The sequence below is a fragment of the Bufo bufo genome, chromosome 6 (genome assembly GCF_905171765.1).
Source record: "Bufo bufo chromosome 6, aBufBuf1.1, whole genome shotgun sequence".
Classification (NCBI taxonomy): Eukaryota; Metazoa; Chordata; class Amphibia; order Anura; family Bufonidae; genus Bufo; species Bufo bufo.
In genome coordinates this window covers 53800022-53819654 of record NC_053394.1, presented here as the reverse complement: position 1 = coordinate 53819654, position 19633 = coordinate 53800022, and the positions used below count along the sequence as shown (strand labels likewise).

General features: G+C 44.1%; 1 protein-coding gene across 3 annotated transcripts in view; it reads left to right on the top strand.

Moving 5' to 3' along the window:
- The window catches only part of LOC121004843 (alpha-2-macroglobulin-like protein 1), a 263914-nt gene that overhangs the window by 19634 nt on the left and 224647 nt on the right, over positions 1-19633 (top strand). For all 3 annotated transcript variants that reach the window (XM_040437234.1, XM_040437235.1, XM_040437233.1), the window contains exon 2: positions 940-1123. In XM_040437234.1, the coding sequence (XP_040293168.1) occupies positions 940-1123 (184 nt within the window). The remainder of the gene's footprint in view (positions 1-939; positions 1124-19633) is intronic.

Below are 19633 nucleotides of genomic sequence, written 5' to 3'. Positions count from 1 at the left end.
AAAATATCTTTACCATAAATACGAAATATTTAAACTGTAATGCCTGTAGGTAGGGACAGACATGGACAGTGAGCCCTGACCCACAACCCAGCCCGCTTTTCCTACCTACTTGCAATACAAGCCAAAGGTAGCAAGACTGCAACTGGTCAACAGTCTCTGTGCTACTTATGTGCAAAAACAGTTAAACACCAAGAGACAAAACAACACTAAAACAGGGTCATACGTAAATGGGTCAGAACAGACAGGCTATGCAGTACCGAACAAGAGACAGAGAGTGGTCTTAAGACAACCCAAGATAAAAACCAGACAGACAACGCAGTACCAAACGAGAGACAGAGTGGTTATAAGACACCCCGTGGTCAGAGGAACCAGCAATCCGATAAGCACAGGAACCAGGAACACAGCTAGGGAGTCATAAACTGGTGTCAGTGGCACTGGTGTATGGACAGGAAGGGGTTTAAATAGAGAACCGAGTTCCATAATCAGAGCCTGACTCATCATGACTCGGCGTTCCATTAGTCAGAAACACTAGCACATAGGAATAGAGAAGCTGAGCAATCAGCCGACTGCTAATCTCCTCCCGAACATGCTTGCTATGTAGAGGGACAGAGCATTGCATTCTGTTGCTAAGGATGCTGTCACGGCCCCAGGGGGCATAGCTTATCAGCACCTCTCCCCCTGCGTGGCCACGATGAAGCCAGAGATCGTGCCACTGAAACCCGGACAGGTGAGTTTGTGACATAAACAATAGTTCATCTTTAAATAATATTACAATAACATTTAATACACTATAAATGCCCATATTGGAACTATGCAGTTTACATTTATTACCACTAAAGACAATAGACCTGCCATACTTAATGGGATTGTCCCAAGATAGTCCTTTATCTCCTAAAACTTTTTATAATGAAATCATATCTTCCATGTCATCTTTTCCAGACACTTTGCTACCATCTTCCCGTCAGAGCTGCGTGCCCAGCATCCTGAACACATCTGCTTACAATTGGAGGGAGCTCAAGGTGAAAGCAATGTGAAAATATCTCTAACGTTGAATGACAAGGAGACCATCCTCATAGAAAAAGACTTCCATGAAGAAAACATATTCACTTGTCCTGACTTTCAGGTAAAAGGTAACTTTGATAGGTCGTTGTGGGTAACAAGGACATTGCCTCTCTGGCACAATAAAATATATGATTGATATTTCCTAAACTGCATCTCTGGAGACTTAATGAGGGAGGAGACCCTAATTTATGATGTCGATATACCCTAACAGGAAATACAGACAGTGCTTTTCTTCAACCAACAACCCAAGTTCCATAACCCTATAAAAGAATACCTGAAATTTTCATATTAGGAGCACTTTAAATCAAAGAAGCCTGTAGGAACATACTTTCTGGCAGCTCATGAAAGCCACATCTTAAGTCAATAACTGATTTTAAAAAATTTCAGTCTGACTTTCAAGCAGAACATTTTGTGGCATTTCTCAAAAATTATGGCCTCCGCTGTTGCCTTCCGCTTGTCCATTTTTGGGTTTCCTTCACCAAGGGACAAACAGTAACAGGCATAGGCCTCCTGTGTCTATTGTTAAATCCAAAAGTAGCAGTTATTTTCCAATTTTAGAAGAAATTGTGTCTGGTACCAGCAACCATCCTCTCCAACTTTTTGCATAGACAAAAGAAATACACCTTTTAGTTAGTTAGTATGGCTGCAGGACACAAACTCCCTTTAAAGGAGCGCTAATCCTATAAATAAAGGGAGAATTATTTTCTGCATATTCCTGGAACAAACCATCTTTTAGAAACTGTGCAGAACAAAGGTGCTTCTTTCTTCCTAATCTCTTCAATTCTTGTTTACGGGAAGCTGCTAGGTGGATTTCAGATAGATTGCAATAGGTGGTGGCTCCAGCTGCAGCCAGACCTCAGTTTCATAGTTTTGACTGCAATGTAACTAGATTCAAAATTCTCAAGCTTCTATCTCTTCTGTGATGTTAGGGGCTCTATAGATAATTTTTTCAGTGTTTATATCCCTTTGAACTTCCACCCATAAGGTTTCAACATCCTCACTAGAGATGAGCGCATCAAAGCTGACGAAGTGGAATTCGTTTAGAATTTCAGGAAAAATTTGATTCGCAATGAATGCGAATTTCCTTGTGCTTCGCAGTAATGAATCGCAATTTTCCTAAAATGGCGGCTACACGTGTGAGGACTGAGGACATTGGGGCAAGGAACTCTGGAAAGGCGGGATCACCCTGATTGACATGCCTGCATGCAGCCAATCAGCAGGAAGCCAGCCCTGTGATGTCACAGCACTATGAATACGGCAACTATTTTAGATTCTGCCATTTTCCAGCATCCAGAGTGCAGGGAAGACGTGTGAAGGCGCTAGGGACAGCTATTGGAAAAACGATTGTGAAAAAAAAAAAGACAGAAAAAATTATTTAGAAGTGCAGGGAAAGGATAGGGAGGAATCATTTCACAGCATCTTAGTGCAGGGAGAGACGTCAGAAGGCGCTAGGTACATTGATAGGAAAGTGATTTACAAGTGTAGGGAACGGTTATTTGGGGATCCAAATAGTCATTAGATAGCTCTGTCATTTAAGCTTTTTGTTATTGGGCTGCAAGTCTTATGTTGAAAAGCCTTTAGAGGCTTATGTCTTAGTATCTTATTCAGTACTACAAGAAAAATATATACGCATTTCACTTCTGCAGTTATTTCTGTTCACAGCGTATAGGGGCATATTTCAGTAACAAAGAAAAATATATACACACTGCACTGTTGCAGTTATTTCTGGTGAAAGCATATAGGGGCGTAATTCAGTACAACAAGAAGTATATATATATACGTACTGCACTGTTGTAGTAATTTCTGGTGAAAGCATATAGGGGCAAATTTCAATAAAATAAGAAAAATATATGCGCACTGCACTGTTGCAGTTATTTCTGGTGAAAGCGTATAGGGGCGTATTTCAATAAAATAAGAAAAATATATACGCACTGCACTGTTGCAGTTATTTCTGTTGAAAGTGTATAGGGGCGTAATTTAGTAAAAAAGACAAATATATACACACTGCACTGTTGCAGTTATTACTGGTAAAAGCGTATATGGGCGTATTTCAGTAAAATAAAAAAAATATATACGAACTGCACTATTTAATTGTTTTCTGGTTAAAGCGTATAGTGGCCTATTTCATTCCAACAAGAAATATATATTATATAATGTAGAAGGGGGCGGCACAGCTACACAATTCAATTCGCAATAGGTGAAGTATGCGGTACCTCCACAGGCAGAAGTACGGCTATGGGTACAGCTATTGGCACCACCGTCTCCTGTACATTTGCAAATATGTATCTTGCCAGATTAGAGGATAGATTTGTTTATTCTACTATGAACCCGTTTTTACCCCAGTTGAAAACATATTTACGTTTTGTGGATGATGTATTCATAGTATGGGAAGGTACGGAGGCTGAGTGTAGTGAATTTGCGAAATATTTGAATGCGAATGACATGGGAATGACATTCACTCTTAATTTTGGAGGTACACGATTGGAATTCCTGGACATGGCTGTCGTGGTTGAGGGCGACGGATTGGTCACGGAGTGCTTCCGTAAGCCCACGGCGACCAATTACTTTCTCCACCACGACAGCTTTCATCCACGAAGTGTTAAAAGAGCCGTACCATACGGCCAATTTATCAGACTCAGGAGAATAAACAGCAGGGACGATGGCTACCACAAACAAGCATTAGAGTTAAAGCAACGTCTGATAGAGAGAGGTTAACCAGAAGAATCGTTAAATAAGGATATGAAGAGAGTAGAGGAGGGTTTCTCTCAGGGCGATCTACTTACTAAAAGTGATGGTAGGAGCAAACAGATGCAGGACAAAAATGGGGGCACCAGATTCGCATTCTCCTTTAAATACAGTCCCATGGCGGAACATATCCGTTCAGTAATATTTAAAAATTGGGATATTTTGAGAAGGGATGCAACTCTAGGCGAACTCACTGAACATAAGCCACTTTTATCCTTTAGAAGAAGCCACACAATTAAGGATAAACTTGCCTTTGGAACGTAGCGGCATGACGTAGCACTTGACTACGTGGGCGCGCCGCGCGTCCGTCTGGGTACCGCCCCTGTGTCCAAATCGCCCACCGCCGCTTCACCTTTGGCGTCCTCCACCTTCCGGCGTGTTAGAACTGTACCTGGGCTGTACGAGGACCGGGGATCCCTCGCTGCACATTGTCCGGAACGGCCCTGACTGGCCCTGGAGATGCGACCTGCGCTACTCAGTCTAACCGCACTGTAGAAGGCCGGGAGATGCGTGTCTGTAGAAGACCTGGACCATCTAAAGACATCAACTGCATCCCTGTATGCGTCGCCAAGCTGGACCCCTGGCTCCCCCTGGTGTATACCTGCTACATACCTGCTGCATACCTTCTGCTCTCCACTGCTTAGCCGGTTGGCTGAAGATTGGTGAGACAACGTGCATCTTTAACCCCATTAACATTAACACACTAACCCATTACATTAACCTTGTGCTGAGTGGCAGCACTACCGTTTGGTTGGTGAGAGCGTGGAGTGGAGTGATGACAATGAAGAAGGGGGCTAGCTGGTCACCAGCTATGGGTGATATAACAGCCAATTGAAGTTTAGGTTGGAGGGAAAAAAAAAAAGCGGGGGGTGCAGCAAGCGGAAAAAAGAGTGAAAAAAAAACAAAAAAAAAACCTTGGTTTTGAAAATACGGTGATATTATAAATGCCACTAATACCCCTGATGGCACCCCTGGCTGAAATATGAACGCTTTTTCTCCCTGTATTAAGGGTGTGAAGAGAGTGTCCCCTTTATATACACACTCTTATGCGCCAAGCAAAGCTACCGACCACTACAGAATTGAAGTTTGATCGGTGATTCACTGCCTCCCGCACCCCTATACCTGATTAAGGAGAAGATTGTCTTTTTGTTGAACCTGTATACCTCCCCTCCATAACTCTTGGCCGATTATAGCTGACTACTAACGAGATTGTGCTTGTCTACGGCTGACATTAACACTTCATCATTGTGTATAACCTACTAATTTTTGGATAATCTTGATACATTGCCAGGCCAAACACGTGAGATTACCGCATGAGGACAGCAGTAAAGGGGACCTCTATCTGACCCTTTTCCTTATCTTAAACATCTGTAGCAACTGGTGTTGCTGAACATCCCTACCCTAGACATTTCCTTACGCTCAACTGAATATTTCACGAGTATACTGGCCTAGGATGAATTTGATGAATTTGCTCTTGTATGCCTTTTTTTTTTCCATTGGTGCTTTTCGGACTGGTCGGGGTGAAGTATCAATTTCAAGCTTCCCACCTATATTTATTTGTCGACCCCTGTCCACTCTGAAAAAGCATTAATAAGGGATTTATATATGGCTTTGCCTAATCTAGTGATTGTTTGACACTCGCTATATCTGTGGCACTGGTAGCGTGGTAATAAGTGGGGGTTCCACACTCAGGGCAGTGCCAAGGCTGAGCTGTATAGTCCTACAATAGTATAACGGACAACATGCCGCCCAAATACAATAGAAAATCAGTGGGCACTGGATCTCCAAAAGCCGGGGGTGGAAGTAGCCCACAGGCTAGAATTGAAAAATATTTAAAATCCCCCACACCTAAGCCCAGAGGGTAGAAAAAAACAGTGGAGCCGGCAGAAGTGTAGGGGGATTTGCTAACACAAATGGCGCAGAATAGGGAACCCGATGCCTCCAGATTAGACACCATAGATGACAAGTTGGTGGATATATTGACGGTAGTACAGACCACGAACCAGTCAGTTATAGACATCTCCACCACGGTGAAGACACTACAGTCAGAGATAACCCTCATCAGAGACGATATGAAGAAAACAAGGGCCAGCATTAAACATGTAGAAACAGGCTTGCTTGAGCTCCAAAAAGAACAGCAACAGATGGCTAACAAGATTGAGGATTTAGATAGGGAAAACAAACGGGTCAGTATGAAGCTGACAGAAATGGAGGATAGAGCACGCAGGAACAATTTGAGAATAGTGGGATTTCCTAAAGGAGTAGAGGGGGAGAACCCCGTAAATTTTGTACAAAAATGGCTGTCAGAGGCCCTGGGGGCCAGAGGGGACACCCCCGCGCTTAGCGTGGAGAGAGCTCACAGAATTCCGTTTAAAAAGCCACCACCCGGAGGTCCCCCTCGACCCCTTCTGGTCAGAATTGTATCCTCCAGTGACAGGGATTGGGTGCTTCGGCGTAAGAGGGAACTACAGGACATTGATTACAATGGCAGTCAGATACAGATATACCCCGATTTTTCCAGGGACACCCAAAACAAGCGCAGGGAATACTACGACATTAAGAAAAGATTACGAGAGGCTAATATTAAATATTCCATGTTGTACCCTGCAAAATTGAGAGTGGTGTATGGGGATACGGTAATGTTCTTTGATAAATCTAGAGAGGCCCTTGTATGGCTGGACTCTGTTAAAGTATAGACAATACCATGTTTGGGTGGGGTTGAAGAGTGGGGTTTGGACGTGGTGAGAGGGGGTGGGGCGCCGGAGGCGGGCCCATGGACGGATGGGTGTAATGTAAGAGGTTGACCGGATGCTATGCACCAGTGAACCAGTTTGGGGATGGGGGGGTGGCGGGGGGTGGGGTTGATGGGGGGGGGTGGGGGGGGTGGGGGGGGTGGGTCCTGGCCTGGTTGCGGCTGCCCTTGGGGGCGATGGACGTTTCTTTTATAGTTTACAGCATGACTAATAACAGAGTTATGATATGGAATGTACGTGGACTGGGTGATAAAACAAAACGTGTTGTGGTCTTTGACCTGATTACACGGCACCTCCCCGCAATAGTGGCCCTTTTGGAAACGCATGCTACACCTGATATCCAAGATTATCTAATAAAGAGATGGGCAGGGCATCAGTTCCACTCCGGCTTCTCGTCATATTCTCGAGGGGTCAGTGTGTATATACATCAAAGCCTTGACTTCATCCTACTGGACCAGTTGATTGATAGAGATGGGAGATTTATTTTTCTTCATGCCCAATGGAACGGTAGAAGGTGTGTCCTTGCTTTCCTGTACATCCCGCCACCATTTGCAATGACAGTCTTAAAGCAGTTGACGCTTTTTATGCATAACAAGGAGCGGTCTCCGGTATTAATAGGCGGTGACTTTAACTGCGTACTGGACCCGGAGCTGGATAGAATTTCAGCCGCGGGGAAAGGTGCGCAGGGAAAGCACGCATTACTCCGAGGGTTTTGTGAGGAGATAGGACTAATAGATATCTGGCAATGGCTTTACGGCAACAAACAGGTGTACTCTTGCTTTAGTAAAGCATATAGTGCTATGTCCAGGATTGATATTGCCTTGGCCAATGGCGAGATGCTCGATTCCATCCTAAAAATGACATACGAGATCCATGGCATTTCCGATCACTCACCGATTATACTGGTGATGAAGACCGGACAACAAGCTGGTACCACCAGATCGTTCAGATTAAATGAGCACTGGTTAACCATATTAAATGATTCTGTCGGGATCGACAAAGAACTCACACAATTCTGGCAAGAGAACATTGGTACAACACACGTTTATTACGTTTGGGATGCCATGAAGGCGTTTATCCGCGGGCTTTATTTTTCTAGAGTAAAAAAGAAAAAAAATGAATTCTTTGAAGAGCAAAAAAAGCTAGAAGCAAATATTGCATATCTGGAGGGTTGCATTCGAATACCACATGATGTGAGCACACGCACTAAGTTAAAAGCGGCTAAAGACCACTATATAACCTTTATGAGGGGAAAAGCTCAGAACCAATTATTTTTCATGGGGTACAAAGACTTCTGTGAGGGTGGCACCCCGGGCAAGTTATTGGTCTCTATCATAGCGAATCAAAAGCCCCCCCAAAAAATTAGACAAATACTGACGGGTGATGGGCGTAGATTGGAAGGTGGAGTGGAGATGGAGGGAGAATTTTTAAACTATTTTGGTAATTTGTATCGCTCCGGAGTGAGGGATGCAGAGGCCAAGATAGACGATTTCTTAGATCAGGTTAAGATGCCGGTGCTGCCGGACGACGTCTCGGCTCCCTTGAATGCCCCCATTTCCTTGGACGAGCTACAGGCCGCTCTATTCGAGACTAGGGGCTCCTCGGTGCCCGGAGCGGACGGATTGCCGTTTGGCATATATAAGAGTCATGCAGGGGTGCTCCTGCCCGGGCTGCTGCAGGTCCTGAATGAATCTAGCAAATGTGGAAAGCTACCCCCGTCCTTGACAGAGGCAACGGTCACATTGATCCTTAAGAAAGGGAAAAATGGCAACAGAGTTGAAGATTACCGCCCTATATCGCTGCTTAATGCAGATTATAAAGTAATTGCAAAGGTTCTCTCCAACAGGTTAAAAAAAGTAATAACTAGCTTAGTCCACACAGACCAGACAGGGTTTATCCCCGGGCGACAGATCCAGACAAATATACGCCGGACCATTCTTAACATTCAGATTGGAGCGGGGGAAGACCGCTCCATCCTGTCATTGGACGCCGCTAAGGCGTTCGACCGGGTGGAGTGGTCCTTCCTCTGGCGTGTTATGTATAAGATGAATCTGGGTCAGGAATTTATCAGATGGGTTAAATTGCTATATAGAGATGCAACAGCCAGAATCAAGGTTAATGGGGTGCTCACCCCTGCCGTCTCCCTAAAGCGGGGGACACGGCAGGGATGTCCCCTCTCTCCACTCCTCTTTTCAATTTTTATGGAACCCTTCGCCTGTAGGATACGGGCTGAACCTTGTATAGTGGGGTTTGGGGGGAGAGGGACGGATGATAAGATCTGCCTATATGCAGACGACGTGCTGCTCTATCTGAATGACGGATGGAGAAGTGTCCCAGACGTTATGCGGATAGCAGAGGAATTTGGTAGAGTTGCCGGATATGACATAAACTGGACAAAATCTGTTCTCTTCCCCCTGAATCGGATGCCCCCCTTGAATGATCTTAGAGTTAGAACTATCACTCCAACAGACCACTTAGACTATTTAGGAATAAAAATTAGCAACACCATCAGGGACTATAATACACTAAATATCACCCCTCTAGTTGGGAAAATAAGGGAAAAAATAAGGGTATGGCAGAAACTTCCGCTTTCGCAGATTAACAGGATAGCTTTGATCAAAATGGTTCTGTTGCCTTGGATATTGTATACGGTTAGCGCCTGCCCTGCCTGGATTGAAGACAGCGTCTTTAATTTGATTGATCGATTGATTAATGACTTGATATGGGGCAGAAAAAGGGTCCGCATTAAGCTACAATACTTGCGAATGGCGGCAAGTGATGGCGGCCTAGGCCTGCCCCATTTTCAAATCTACTACTTGTGTTCACAACTACAGTGGTGCGTCAATACCGGGGATGGAGTATTATTATCCCATATTTCTGGGCAACTTCAACAGCATACATATAATATATTCAGTATACTGGAATCTGGGCTTCTGGAGCGTACAGATATTTGCTGCCCCATCGGGGCTGCGCTACAGAAAACCTGGAATAAAATCAAGGCACTTATCCAGGCCCCCCAAATTCTGGATTTCTCCCCGCTATGGGATAACCCTGCGTTAACAGAATTCTTGGCACTTAACGAAAATTATTACTGGACTCGAAAAGGTATCACGTTATTTTCACACATATACACGAAAGGGAAAATTAAATTAATAGGGGAATTGTTTCAACACACACCAATAACTGCACTAGAACAATATAGATACTTTCAAGTACAACATGCATTAGCATGTACACTTAAAAAAATACCTTTTATAGCAACCACTCAGAGGTTTTTATTATTTTGTCACAATATAGTAGGCAATAAAGTCAAGATCTCACTAATATATAAGAGATTCATTGAGGAACTCAGCACGGTCACTAAATTTAAAAGTGTAGATAAATGGAAGGTGGATATAGGGGAATGCAATTCTTCACAATGGCGGGAAATATATCAAAACATCAAGAAGGCTTCGCCTTCGAGACAACATCGGCTGACACAATTTAAAATAATACACCGTTTATACGTTACCCCGAGTCTCTTATCTAAAATGCATAGTAACAAGGGACAAGAATTTAGTTGCTTGAAATGCTCTCTGGTAGCCGCCGGGTTTGTACATATGCTGTGGGACTGCCCAGTTATTAAGCTCTTTTGGGGTAATATATTCCAGGCGATGGCGGCACACAGTGGGAATAACCCCCCCTTAACTATCCAAGCAGTTGTGCTTGGACTTCTCCCTTCCGAGTACAAAAAAAGAACTACCAAAAATGAACAGGCTTATTGGCTGAAGGGATTTTTATTGGCCAAGGTAATAATCATGAGACAATGGGTGAAAGATAGGACGCCATCAATAAATGAATGGCAAAACTTAATGATACGAATAACAGACTTTGAGGGCATGAAACGGAGCTACACCACAGAAATGGGAGTATAGATAGATGGATGGGGGAAGTGGCGAGAGGGGCACACCCTGACTGGAACTGATGACCCCCCTTTTGCTGTCGATGTGGTTATGTCCTAATACTAAACAAACAAACTGTCGTGCATTCTTAATGAATATCATCATATCAGTCCACATTAAATAGGACTTGACATTTATGAAGGTTTGAAAAATACCCAATAGAGGGACATGAGCGCCCTAACGCCCCTCGTGGCGGCCGTACCAGGCCAGGTACGCTGGGTGAGGGGATGCGTAGGGGTTTTTTTGGAAGTCAGGGGCAGGGATGGGTCTTGGTCTTGATATATGTGACAGCGAATTGATACTAATTGAGGGAACTACGAGATGTAGATGCCTTTACATGTATATACGCTGTTTTAGCATCAAAGTGATGCATTGCTTTAAATATACTTGTTATATGTACCCATCTGCTGTGACCAGATAACTTTTTTACATTTGTTCTATTAAGAAAAACAATAAAGATACAAATATAAAAAAAAAAAGGATAAACTTGTGAGGAGCAGGTTTTAGCCCATTAAAAGTAATAACTGGCTTATGGACAATATACCAAAGGGTAATTTTAGATGTGGCAGCTGTTCACTATGTAAATATAATTCCCCAAAAAAGTGTATTGAATTTGCGGGTATCCAATACAGAATCAGGAGTTTTATCAACTGCAGGAGCACATATATGGTTTATCTACTGCTCTGCAGTTGCGGCAGATTCTATTCGTGGCCAAAAGTTTTAAGAATGACACAAATATTAGTTTTCACAAAGTTTGCTGCTAAACTGCTTTTAGATCTTTGTTTCAGTTGTTTCTGTGATGTAGTGAAATATAATTACACGCACTTCATACGTTTCAAAGGCTTTTATCGACAATTACATGACATTTAGGCCTCATGCACACGACCGTTGTGTGCATCAGTGGCCGTTGTGCCGTTTTCCGTTATTTTTCACAGACCCATTGACTTTCAATGGGTCCGTGGAAAAATCGGAAAATGAACCGTTTTGCAGCCGCATCCGTGATCCGTGTTTCCTGTCCGTCAAAAAAATATGACCTGTCCTATTTTTTGGACTGACAACGGTTCACGGACCCATTCAAGTCAATGGGTCCGTGAAAGAACACGGATGCACACAAGATTGGCATCCGCATCCGTGATCCGTGGCCGTAGGTTACTTTCATACAGACGCATCCGAAGATCCGTCTGCATAAAAGCTTTTTCAGAGATGAGTTTTCACTTCGTGAAAACTCATATCCGACAGTATATTCTAACACAGATGCGTTCCCATAGTGATGGGGACGCTTCTAGTTAGAATATACTACGAACTGTGTACATGACTGCCCCCTGCTGCCTGGCAGCACCCGATCTCTTACAGGGGGCTGTGACCCGCACAATTAACCCCTCAGGTGCTGCACCTGAAGGGGTTAATTGTGCGGATCACAGCCCCCTGTAAGAGATCAGGGGCTGCCAGGCAGCAGGGGGCAGACCCCCCTTCCTCCCCAGTTTTAATTTCATTGGTGGCCAGTGCGGCCCCCCGGCCCCTTTCCCTCTATTGTAATATCATTGGTGGCCAGTGTGCGGCCTCCCCCGGCCCCCCTCCCTCCCTTTATTGTATTAACATTGGTGGCCAGTGTGCGGCCCCCCCCGGTCCCCCCTCTATTGTATTAATATCATTGGTGGCCAGTGTGTGGCCTCCCCTCTCCCCTTCCCCCCCTGATCATTGGTGGCAGCGGAGATTCCGATCGGAGTCCCAGTTTAATCGCTCTGGGGCTCCGATCGGTAACCATGGCAACCAGGACGCTACTGCAGGCCTGGTTGCCATGGTTACTTAGCAATATTACAATATTAGAAGCATCATACTTACCTGCTGCGCTGTCTGTGACCGGCCGGGAGCTCCTCCTACTGGTAAGTGACAGATCATTAAGCAATGCGCCGCACAGACCTGTCACTTACCAGTAGGAGGAGCTCCCGGCCGGTCACAGACAGCGCAGCAGGTAAGTATGATGCTTCTAATATTGTAATATTGCTAAGTAACCATGGCAACCAGGCCTGCAGTAGCGTCCTGGTTGCCATGGTTACCGATCGGAGCTCTCCGGAGCTTAAACTGGGACTCCGATCGGAACTCTCCGCTGCCACCAATGATCGGAAGGGTGGGAGGGGAGGCCGCACACTGGCCACCAATGATATTACAATAGAGGGAGGGGGGGCCGGGGAGGCCACACACTGGCCACCAATGATAATACAATAAAGGGAGGGAGGGGGGCCGGGGGAGGCCGCACACTGGCCACCAATGATATTACAATAGAGGGAGGGGGGGCTGCACACTGGCCACCAATGATAATACAATAGAGGGAGGGAGGGGGGGCCGGGGTGGGGGCCGCACACTGGCCACCAGTGATATTCAAACTGGGGAGGGAGGGGGGATCACAGCCCCCTGTAAGAGATCGGGTGCTGCCAGGCAGCAGGGGGCAGTCATGTACACAGTTCGTAGTATATTCTAACTAGAAGCATCCCCATCACTATGGGAACGCCTCTGTGTTAGAATATACTGTCGGATATGAGTTTCACGATCTAACTCTTATCCGACAGTATATTCTAACATAGAGGCGTTCCCATGGTGATGGAGAAAACTCCGATCCGATGGTATAATAGGGACTCCTGACTTTACATTGAAAGTCATTGGGGTACGGACCCGTTTGAAATTGCACCATATTGTGTCAACGTCAAACGGATCCGTCCCCATTGACTTGCATTGTAATTCAGGACGGATCCGTTTGGCTCCGCATGGCCCAGCGGACACCAAAACGACTTTTTTTTCATGTCCGTGGATCCTCCAAAAATCAAGGAGGACCCACGGATGAAAAAACGGTCACGGATCACGGACCAACGGAACCCCGTTTTTGCGGACCATGAAAAAATACGGTCGTGTGCATGAGGCCTTATGCAAAGAGTCAGTATTTGCAGTGTTGGCCCTTCTTTTTCAGGACCTCTGCAATTCGACTGGGCATGCTCTCAATCAACCTCTGGGCCAATTCCTGACTGATAGCAACCCATTCTTTCATAATCACTTATTGGAGTTTGTCAGAATTAGTGGGTTTTTGTTTGTCCACCCGCCTCTTGAGGATTGACCACAAGTTCTCAATGGGATTAAGATCTGGGGAGTTTCCAGGCCATGGACCCAAAATGTCAATGTTTTGGTCCCCGAGCCACTTAATTATCACTTTTGCCTTATGGCACGGTGCTCCATCATGCTGGAAAATGTATTGTTCTTCACCAAACTGTTGTTGGATTGTTGGAAGAAGTTGCTGTTGGAGGGTGTTTTGGTACCATTCTTTATTCATGGCATTCATGGTTTTTGGGCAAAATTGTGAGTGAGCCCACTCCCTTGGATGAGAAGCAACCCCACACATGAATTGTCTCAGGATGCTTTACTGTTGGCATGACACAGGACTGATGGTAGCGCTCACCTTTTCTTCTCTGGACAAGCCTTTTTCCAGATGCCCCAAACAATCGGAAAGAGGCTTCATCGGAGAATATGACTTTGCCCCAGTCCTCAGCAGTCCATTTACCAAACTTTCTGCAGAAGATCAATCTGTCCCTGATGTTTTTTTGGAGAGAAGTGGCTTCTTTGCTGCCCTTATTGACACCAGGCCATCTTCCAAAAGTCTTCGCCTCACTGTGCATGCAGATGCGCTCACACCTGTCTGCTGCCATTCCTGAGCAAGCTCTGCACTGGTGGCACTCCGATCCCCCAGCTGAATCCTCTTTAGGAGACGATCCTGGCGCTTGCTGGACTTTCTTGGACGCCCTGAAGCCTTTTTAACAAGAATTGAACCTCTTTCCTTGAAGTTCTTGATGATCCTATAAATTGTTGATTGAGGTGCAATCTTAGTAAACACAATGGGCCAGATTTATCACTACTCTGACCGCTCACTCTACTTTCACATATGGCTAAAGTCAGTTTTAGCTAAGTCAGATTTATGATTGGCCCTTTAAGACAGTAATAAATGTGGTTTGACGGTAGCAGTTTATCTGTCAGTAAGCAGCTTTACAAAAGTCGCACATCTTTACGAAAAAGTCGCACGTATTACGAAAAAGTCGCATGTTCTATTAAAAAGTCTCATAAGATAAGCATAGTCCTCACTGGAGTGAAATTGCACATTTTTTTGAGACTTTTTTGCGACTTTTTAAATAGTCCCAATAGTAAATCTGTTTAGAGATTCATTTACATAAGTAAACACGCCCACTTTCAGAAAACTGGCGAGCATAGTGCAGAGCAGTAAAAAGTCGCAAATTTGTGCGCAGTTTTAGCGTTTGCGCATTTTTTTGTAACTTTTTCACTCCATTATTCTGACTTGAGCTAATGATAAATCTGGCCCAATATCCTTGCCTGTGAAGCCATTTTTATGCAACACAATGATGGCTGCACGCGTTTCTTTGCAGGTCACCATGGTTAACAATGGAAGAACAATGATTTCAAGCATCATAAGCATCACTCTCCTTTTAACATGTCAAGTCTGCCATTTTAACCCAATCAGCCTGACATAATGATCTCCAGCCTTGTGCTCGTCAAGATTCTCACCTGAGTTAACAAGACGATTACTGAAATGATCTCAGCAGGTCCTTTAATGACAGCAATGAAATGCAGTGGAAAGGTTTTTTTGGGATTAAGTTGTGTATGTGAAAGATAGTATTACATCTAACCTAATACAAGTTGGTGAGGCCAACATTGAGTCAGTTTGGGTTACGTTGCAGTTTGCTAACCATGCAGTAACTCGTGTAGGTGTGATATATAGACCACCTGGTCAAGTTAAAGAACTAGATGATCTACTAGTTGAAGAAATAGCTAAAATGACAATGAAAGGAGAAGTTATCATTATGGGAGATTTCAATCTTCCAGATATAAACTGGAAAACCAAAATAGCAAGTTCTACCAGGAGTACAGATATTTTAAATTCCCTACTGGGGTTATCTCTACAAAAAGTGGTTGAGGAGCCAACCCGGAGGGAGGCCATTTTGGATTTGGTATTCACAAATGGGGATTCGGTATATGATGTCATTGTAGGCGAAACCTTGGGATCTAGTGATCACCAGTCAGTGTGGTTTAATATAAGAACTGTGAAAGAGTCCCACCACACAAAAACAAAAGTTTTAGATTTTAGAAAAACAGACTTTTCAAAAATGAAATTAGTCATAAATGAGTCCTTATCAGACTGGAACGGATTACATGGAGTCCAGGAGAAATGGGACTACTTAAAAGGTGCATTATTGAAGGCAACAGAAAATTGCATTAGACTTGTCAGTAAAAGCAAAAAAAGGAAGAGACCACTGTGGTACTCAGCAGAAGTGGCCCAAATCATTAAAAATAAAAAGCTAGCATTTTGTAATTATACTAACCGAAATAAATACCTCGACCGTTAGTTGAATCAACATTCAAGTAATGCCCAAGCCTATGGCAATAAATATATATAAATAACCTACATAGAAAATGCCAGACCGCTGGTACTAAATTAATCTTTATTACAAAATTACATTAGACAACATACATGATTAAAAGAATCAGTGCAGGAGATAAAAAGCAACATCACTGGAGGAGACATACAATGAACGGAGTCCCTATCCTTAAACATGATATTCAGAAGAGATGGTTATGCAAACATGAAAACATACATAGTGGGGAAAAGGGACATTTACCCATACAGAGTCTCCTCCAGGATGGCGCCAACCCCAACGCGCGTTTCGGCGTACCTTCGTCTGGGGGTAGCGTCATCACTGGAGGACATGGTTTAAATACAAATGACGGCCAATCAACATACCGGTAATCATCAATTCATACATCACCGGACTGCGCCAGATTTTTTGTCAGATGGACTTCCTGGATGCCGGCATCTAGAGGAACACGTGACCTCCCGGAAACATGTGATCCGCTTCTGGTCACGTGATCCGAATGACGTCACATGAGCGCGCACTAACTAGTCGCAGCTCAGTAACGTCATCCAACCTTACTACATGATTCGGATCCATCATATTGGTATATCCCTGTATTCGACAGGCCCAACGGACGTACATACGCAATCAAAGTATATCAGACAAAGCATACATTATCCATTTGATGTGGACATACAGGTTGATATAAAAGGTTTATACACAGATTTCCCCCACATATACACATGTCATATGTCAAATTATGCCACAAACAGTATCAATAGACCAATGGGTAAAAAACACCCTATCTCTCATTATTATAATAACAGATATTAAATCTATCATATAGGGCTCATACCCATCCATTACATCTGTTGAAGATATACTATACAAAGTGATAATAGGAAAGTGCAAAGTGCATGGACTATTTAAAAATATATATATACTGATCCATAAAAACATCTATATATATATATATGTGTAACACAGTGTATATACCACTGATGAGTAATATATCAGGTGAACAGATATCTATATAAGAAAAACATATTATGTGAAATACATTATATATTATATATACGTGTACCTTCACTGTTAAAACAGTGATTGTGAAAAAAGTGCAAAGTGCCTAATAATAAACGTATCAACTCAGATACGTGTACAGATTCAAATAGTGTCCTGTGGACCACTGATACCTTGGGAAGGAATAGGAAAGGGATGGGGGGGGGGGGAGAAAGAAAAGGAAAAAGAGGGGAGGGGAGGGGGAGGAATGGGGGAGGGGAAAAGGGGGGGGAGGGGGGGGGAGGGGGAAGGGGGGGGAAGGAGGGGGAGGGGAAGGGGGGGAAGGAGGGGAAGGGGGGGAAGGAGGGGGGGGGGAGAGAGGAGGGGAAAGGGAGGGAAAGGAGAGGGAGACAAATTGACTGGAGTAAAATCCTTCAACCATATGAGTGTTGGTTGTACCCTACCAACTTACTGTGCTATCTATGATATACAATTATAGTATTCCATCATTTGCTTCGATATCGGTCACCACATCACATTCCCCGAAGTGTCTAAAAAAAGAGACAAAACGGGAAATGCAAGGCGGGGACACGACACAAAGCCAATGCTGCACTACATCAGTCTACTAGATGATTGCATAGTCCGTCCATACATTGGTTACCGCATCGCACTCCCCAGCACACACGGAGACATGTGAACTGGGGAATGCAAGGCGGGAACACTAAATCCACTCAGCGACGACCCTAGAAGATCAGGGGCAACAAAGTGATTAAAACAAAGTTAAAAAGCCTAACTTAAACCCCTTTTGGGTGTGGAGACCCATGTGAACCATCGTGCCTATAGAAAAGTGGAGAAGCCAGTGGATTCATTCAAACCGCCCGGGTACAGTGTATTCAATTTCCAAATCCACTTGCACTCGAGCTGTCCCAATCTTTTAGTGATATTACCTCCTCTGATGTTTTTCATGACACAGTCAATTGCCCGTACCTTCAAATGCACGGGATTACAGTCGTGATATGTCTTAAAATGTCTTGCAACTGGTTTTAGATTACTCAGATCTTCTTCCTCTTTTGCTGCTATTATATCTCTGACATGTTCTCGTACTCTCACCTTCAATTCTCTCGTGGTTAAACCCACATAAATTTTTGGGCAAGAACATTTAGCATAATACACGACTGCCGTACTCGTGCATGTGAGGCATTGTGTGATTTTAAAGGTTTTAGTATTGGCCGTGTCATTGAAGGAGGTAGCCCTCTCCATATTTGGGCATGCTATACATTTCCCACATGGGACAAAACCCCACTTCGGCTTTCCCAGTCCTGGGAACAAAGGTTGTTTTTGTTTTACATACAAGCTGCGTACAAGATGGTCTCTCAAATTCTTTGAACGTCTCGCCGTTATCATAGGATATGGTGCTATAAATTTTGTCAAAATGGGATCGGTTAGTAAGATCGACCATGATTTTCCCAAAATGTCCTTCATCTCTCTCCACCTTCCATGATATCCTGTGATGTATCGTGTCTTGTTATCCTTGCTCTTTCGGACTTCAGAAAAGAGTAAGTCCTGCCTGGAGCATGATTTTGCTCTCCTATAGGCCTTCTTAATTGCACGTTGGCTATATCCACGACTTGAGAATCTTTCTTTGAGTATTTTGGCCTGTTGCTCGAAAATTTCTTCCGTCGAGCAAATTCTCCGAGCCCGTAGGTATTGTCCAATTGGAATTGAATTGATCATCTGTGGAGGATGTGATGAGGAAGCATGTAAGTATGAGTTTACTGCTGTAGGTTTTCTAAAAACATTCGTCACTATGCCTCCATCTGTGCCTCTCTCTAGATGCACATCCAGGAACTCGATATGTTCCTTACTGTACTTATACGTTAATTTGATGTTCTTAGCGTTCTTATTTAATGCTATAAAAAATTCCTCCAACTCCTTGGTACTTCCCTGCCAGATCATGAATACATCGTCGATGTACCGCGCCCAAAAAATGGCGCGGTCCATCGACATGTATCGATCTGACAGGAAAAGGTCCCTCTCCCACAGCCCTAGGAACAAATTTGCGTAAGAGGGCGCACAAGGCGCCCCCATCGCAGTTCCCTGGAGCTGCATGTAGAAGGACCCTCCAAAGGAGAAGAAGTTGTGCGTCAGAACAAAAGAGAGAAGCTCCAGAAGAAACACTCTATGGTTGGCCTCCAGATTTTCTTGTAAAAGGAAAAAATCCACAGCTTGTATGCCATCCGTGTGTCTTATGCTTGTATACAGCGATTCAACGTCGCACGTCACCATAAGTGTATCATCCCCTAAGTAGATACCATCGACTTTCCGTAGGAAGTCGGTCGTATCTTTGATATGGGATGGCAGACTAGCCACTATATCTTTCAATTGAGAATCTAGGTATCGACCTATTTTCTCTGTAAAACTGCCCCGGCCTGAAATAATTGGCCTCCCAGATGGAACTTTCGGATTCTTATGAATTTTAGGCAGTAGATATAGGGTGGGGACCACCGGTTCTTTTACAACCAGGGCATCATATAATGCCTTAGATATTGTATGATTATCTACTGCCTTCCCTAAAATTGCACTCAGGTTTTTTTCAAATGCCTGTAGGGGATTGAACGTGAGCTTCTTATAACATGCTTCCTCTCTCAATTGTCTATAGGCCTCCTGTTCATACAGATCATGAGGCCATACCACAATGTTACCACCTTTGTCGGATGGTTTAAACACG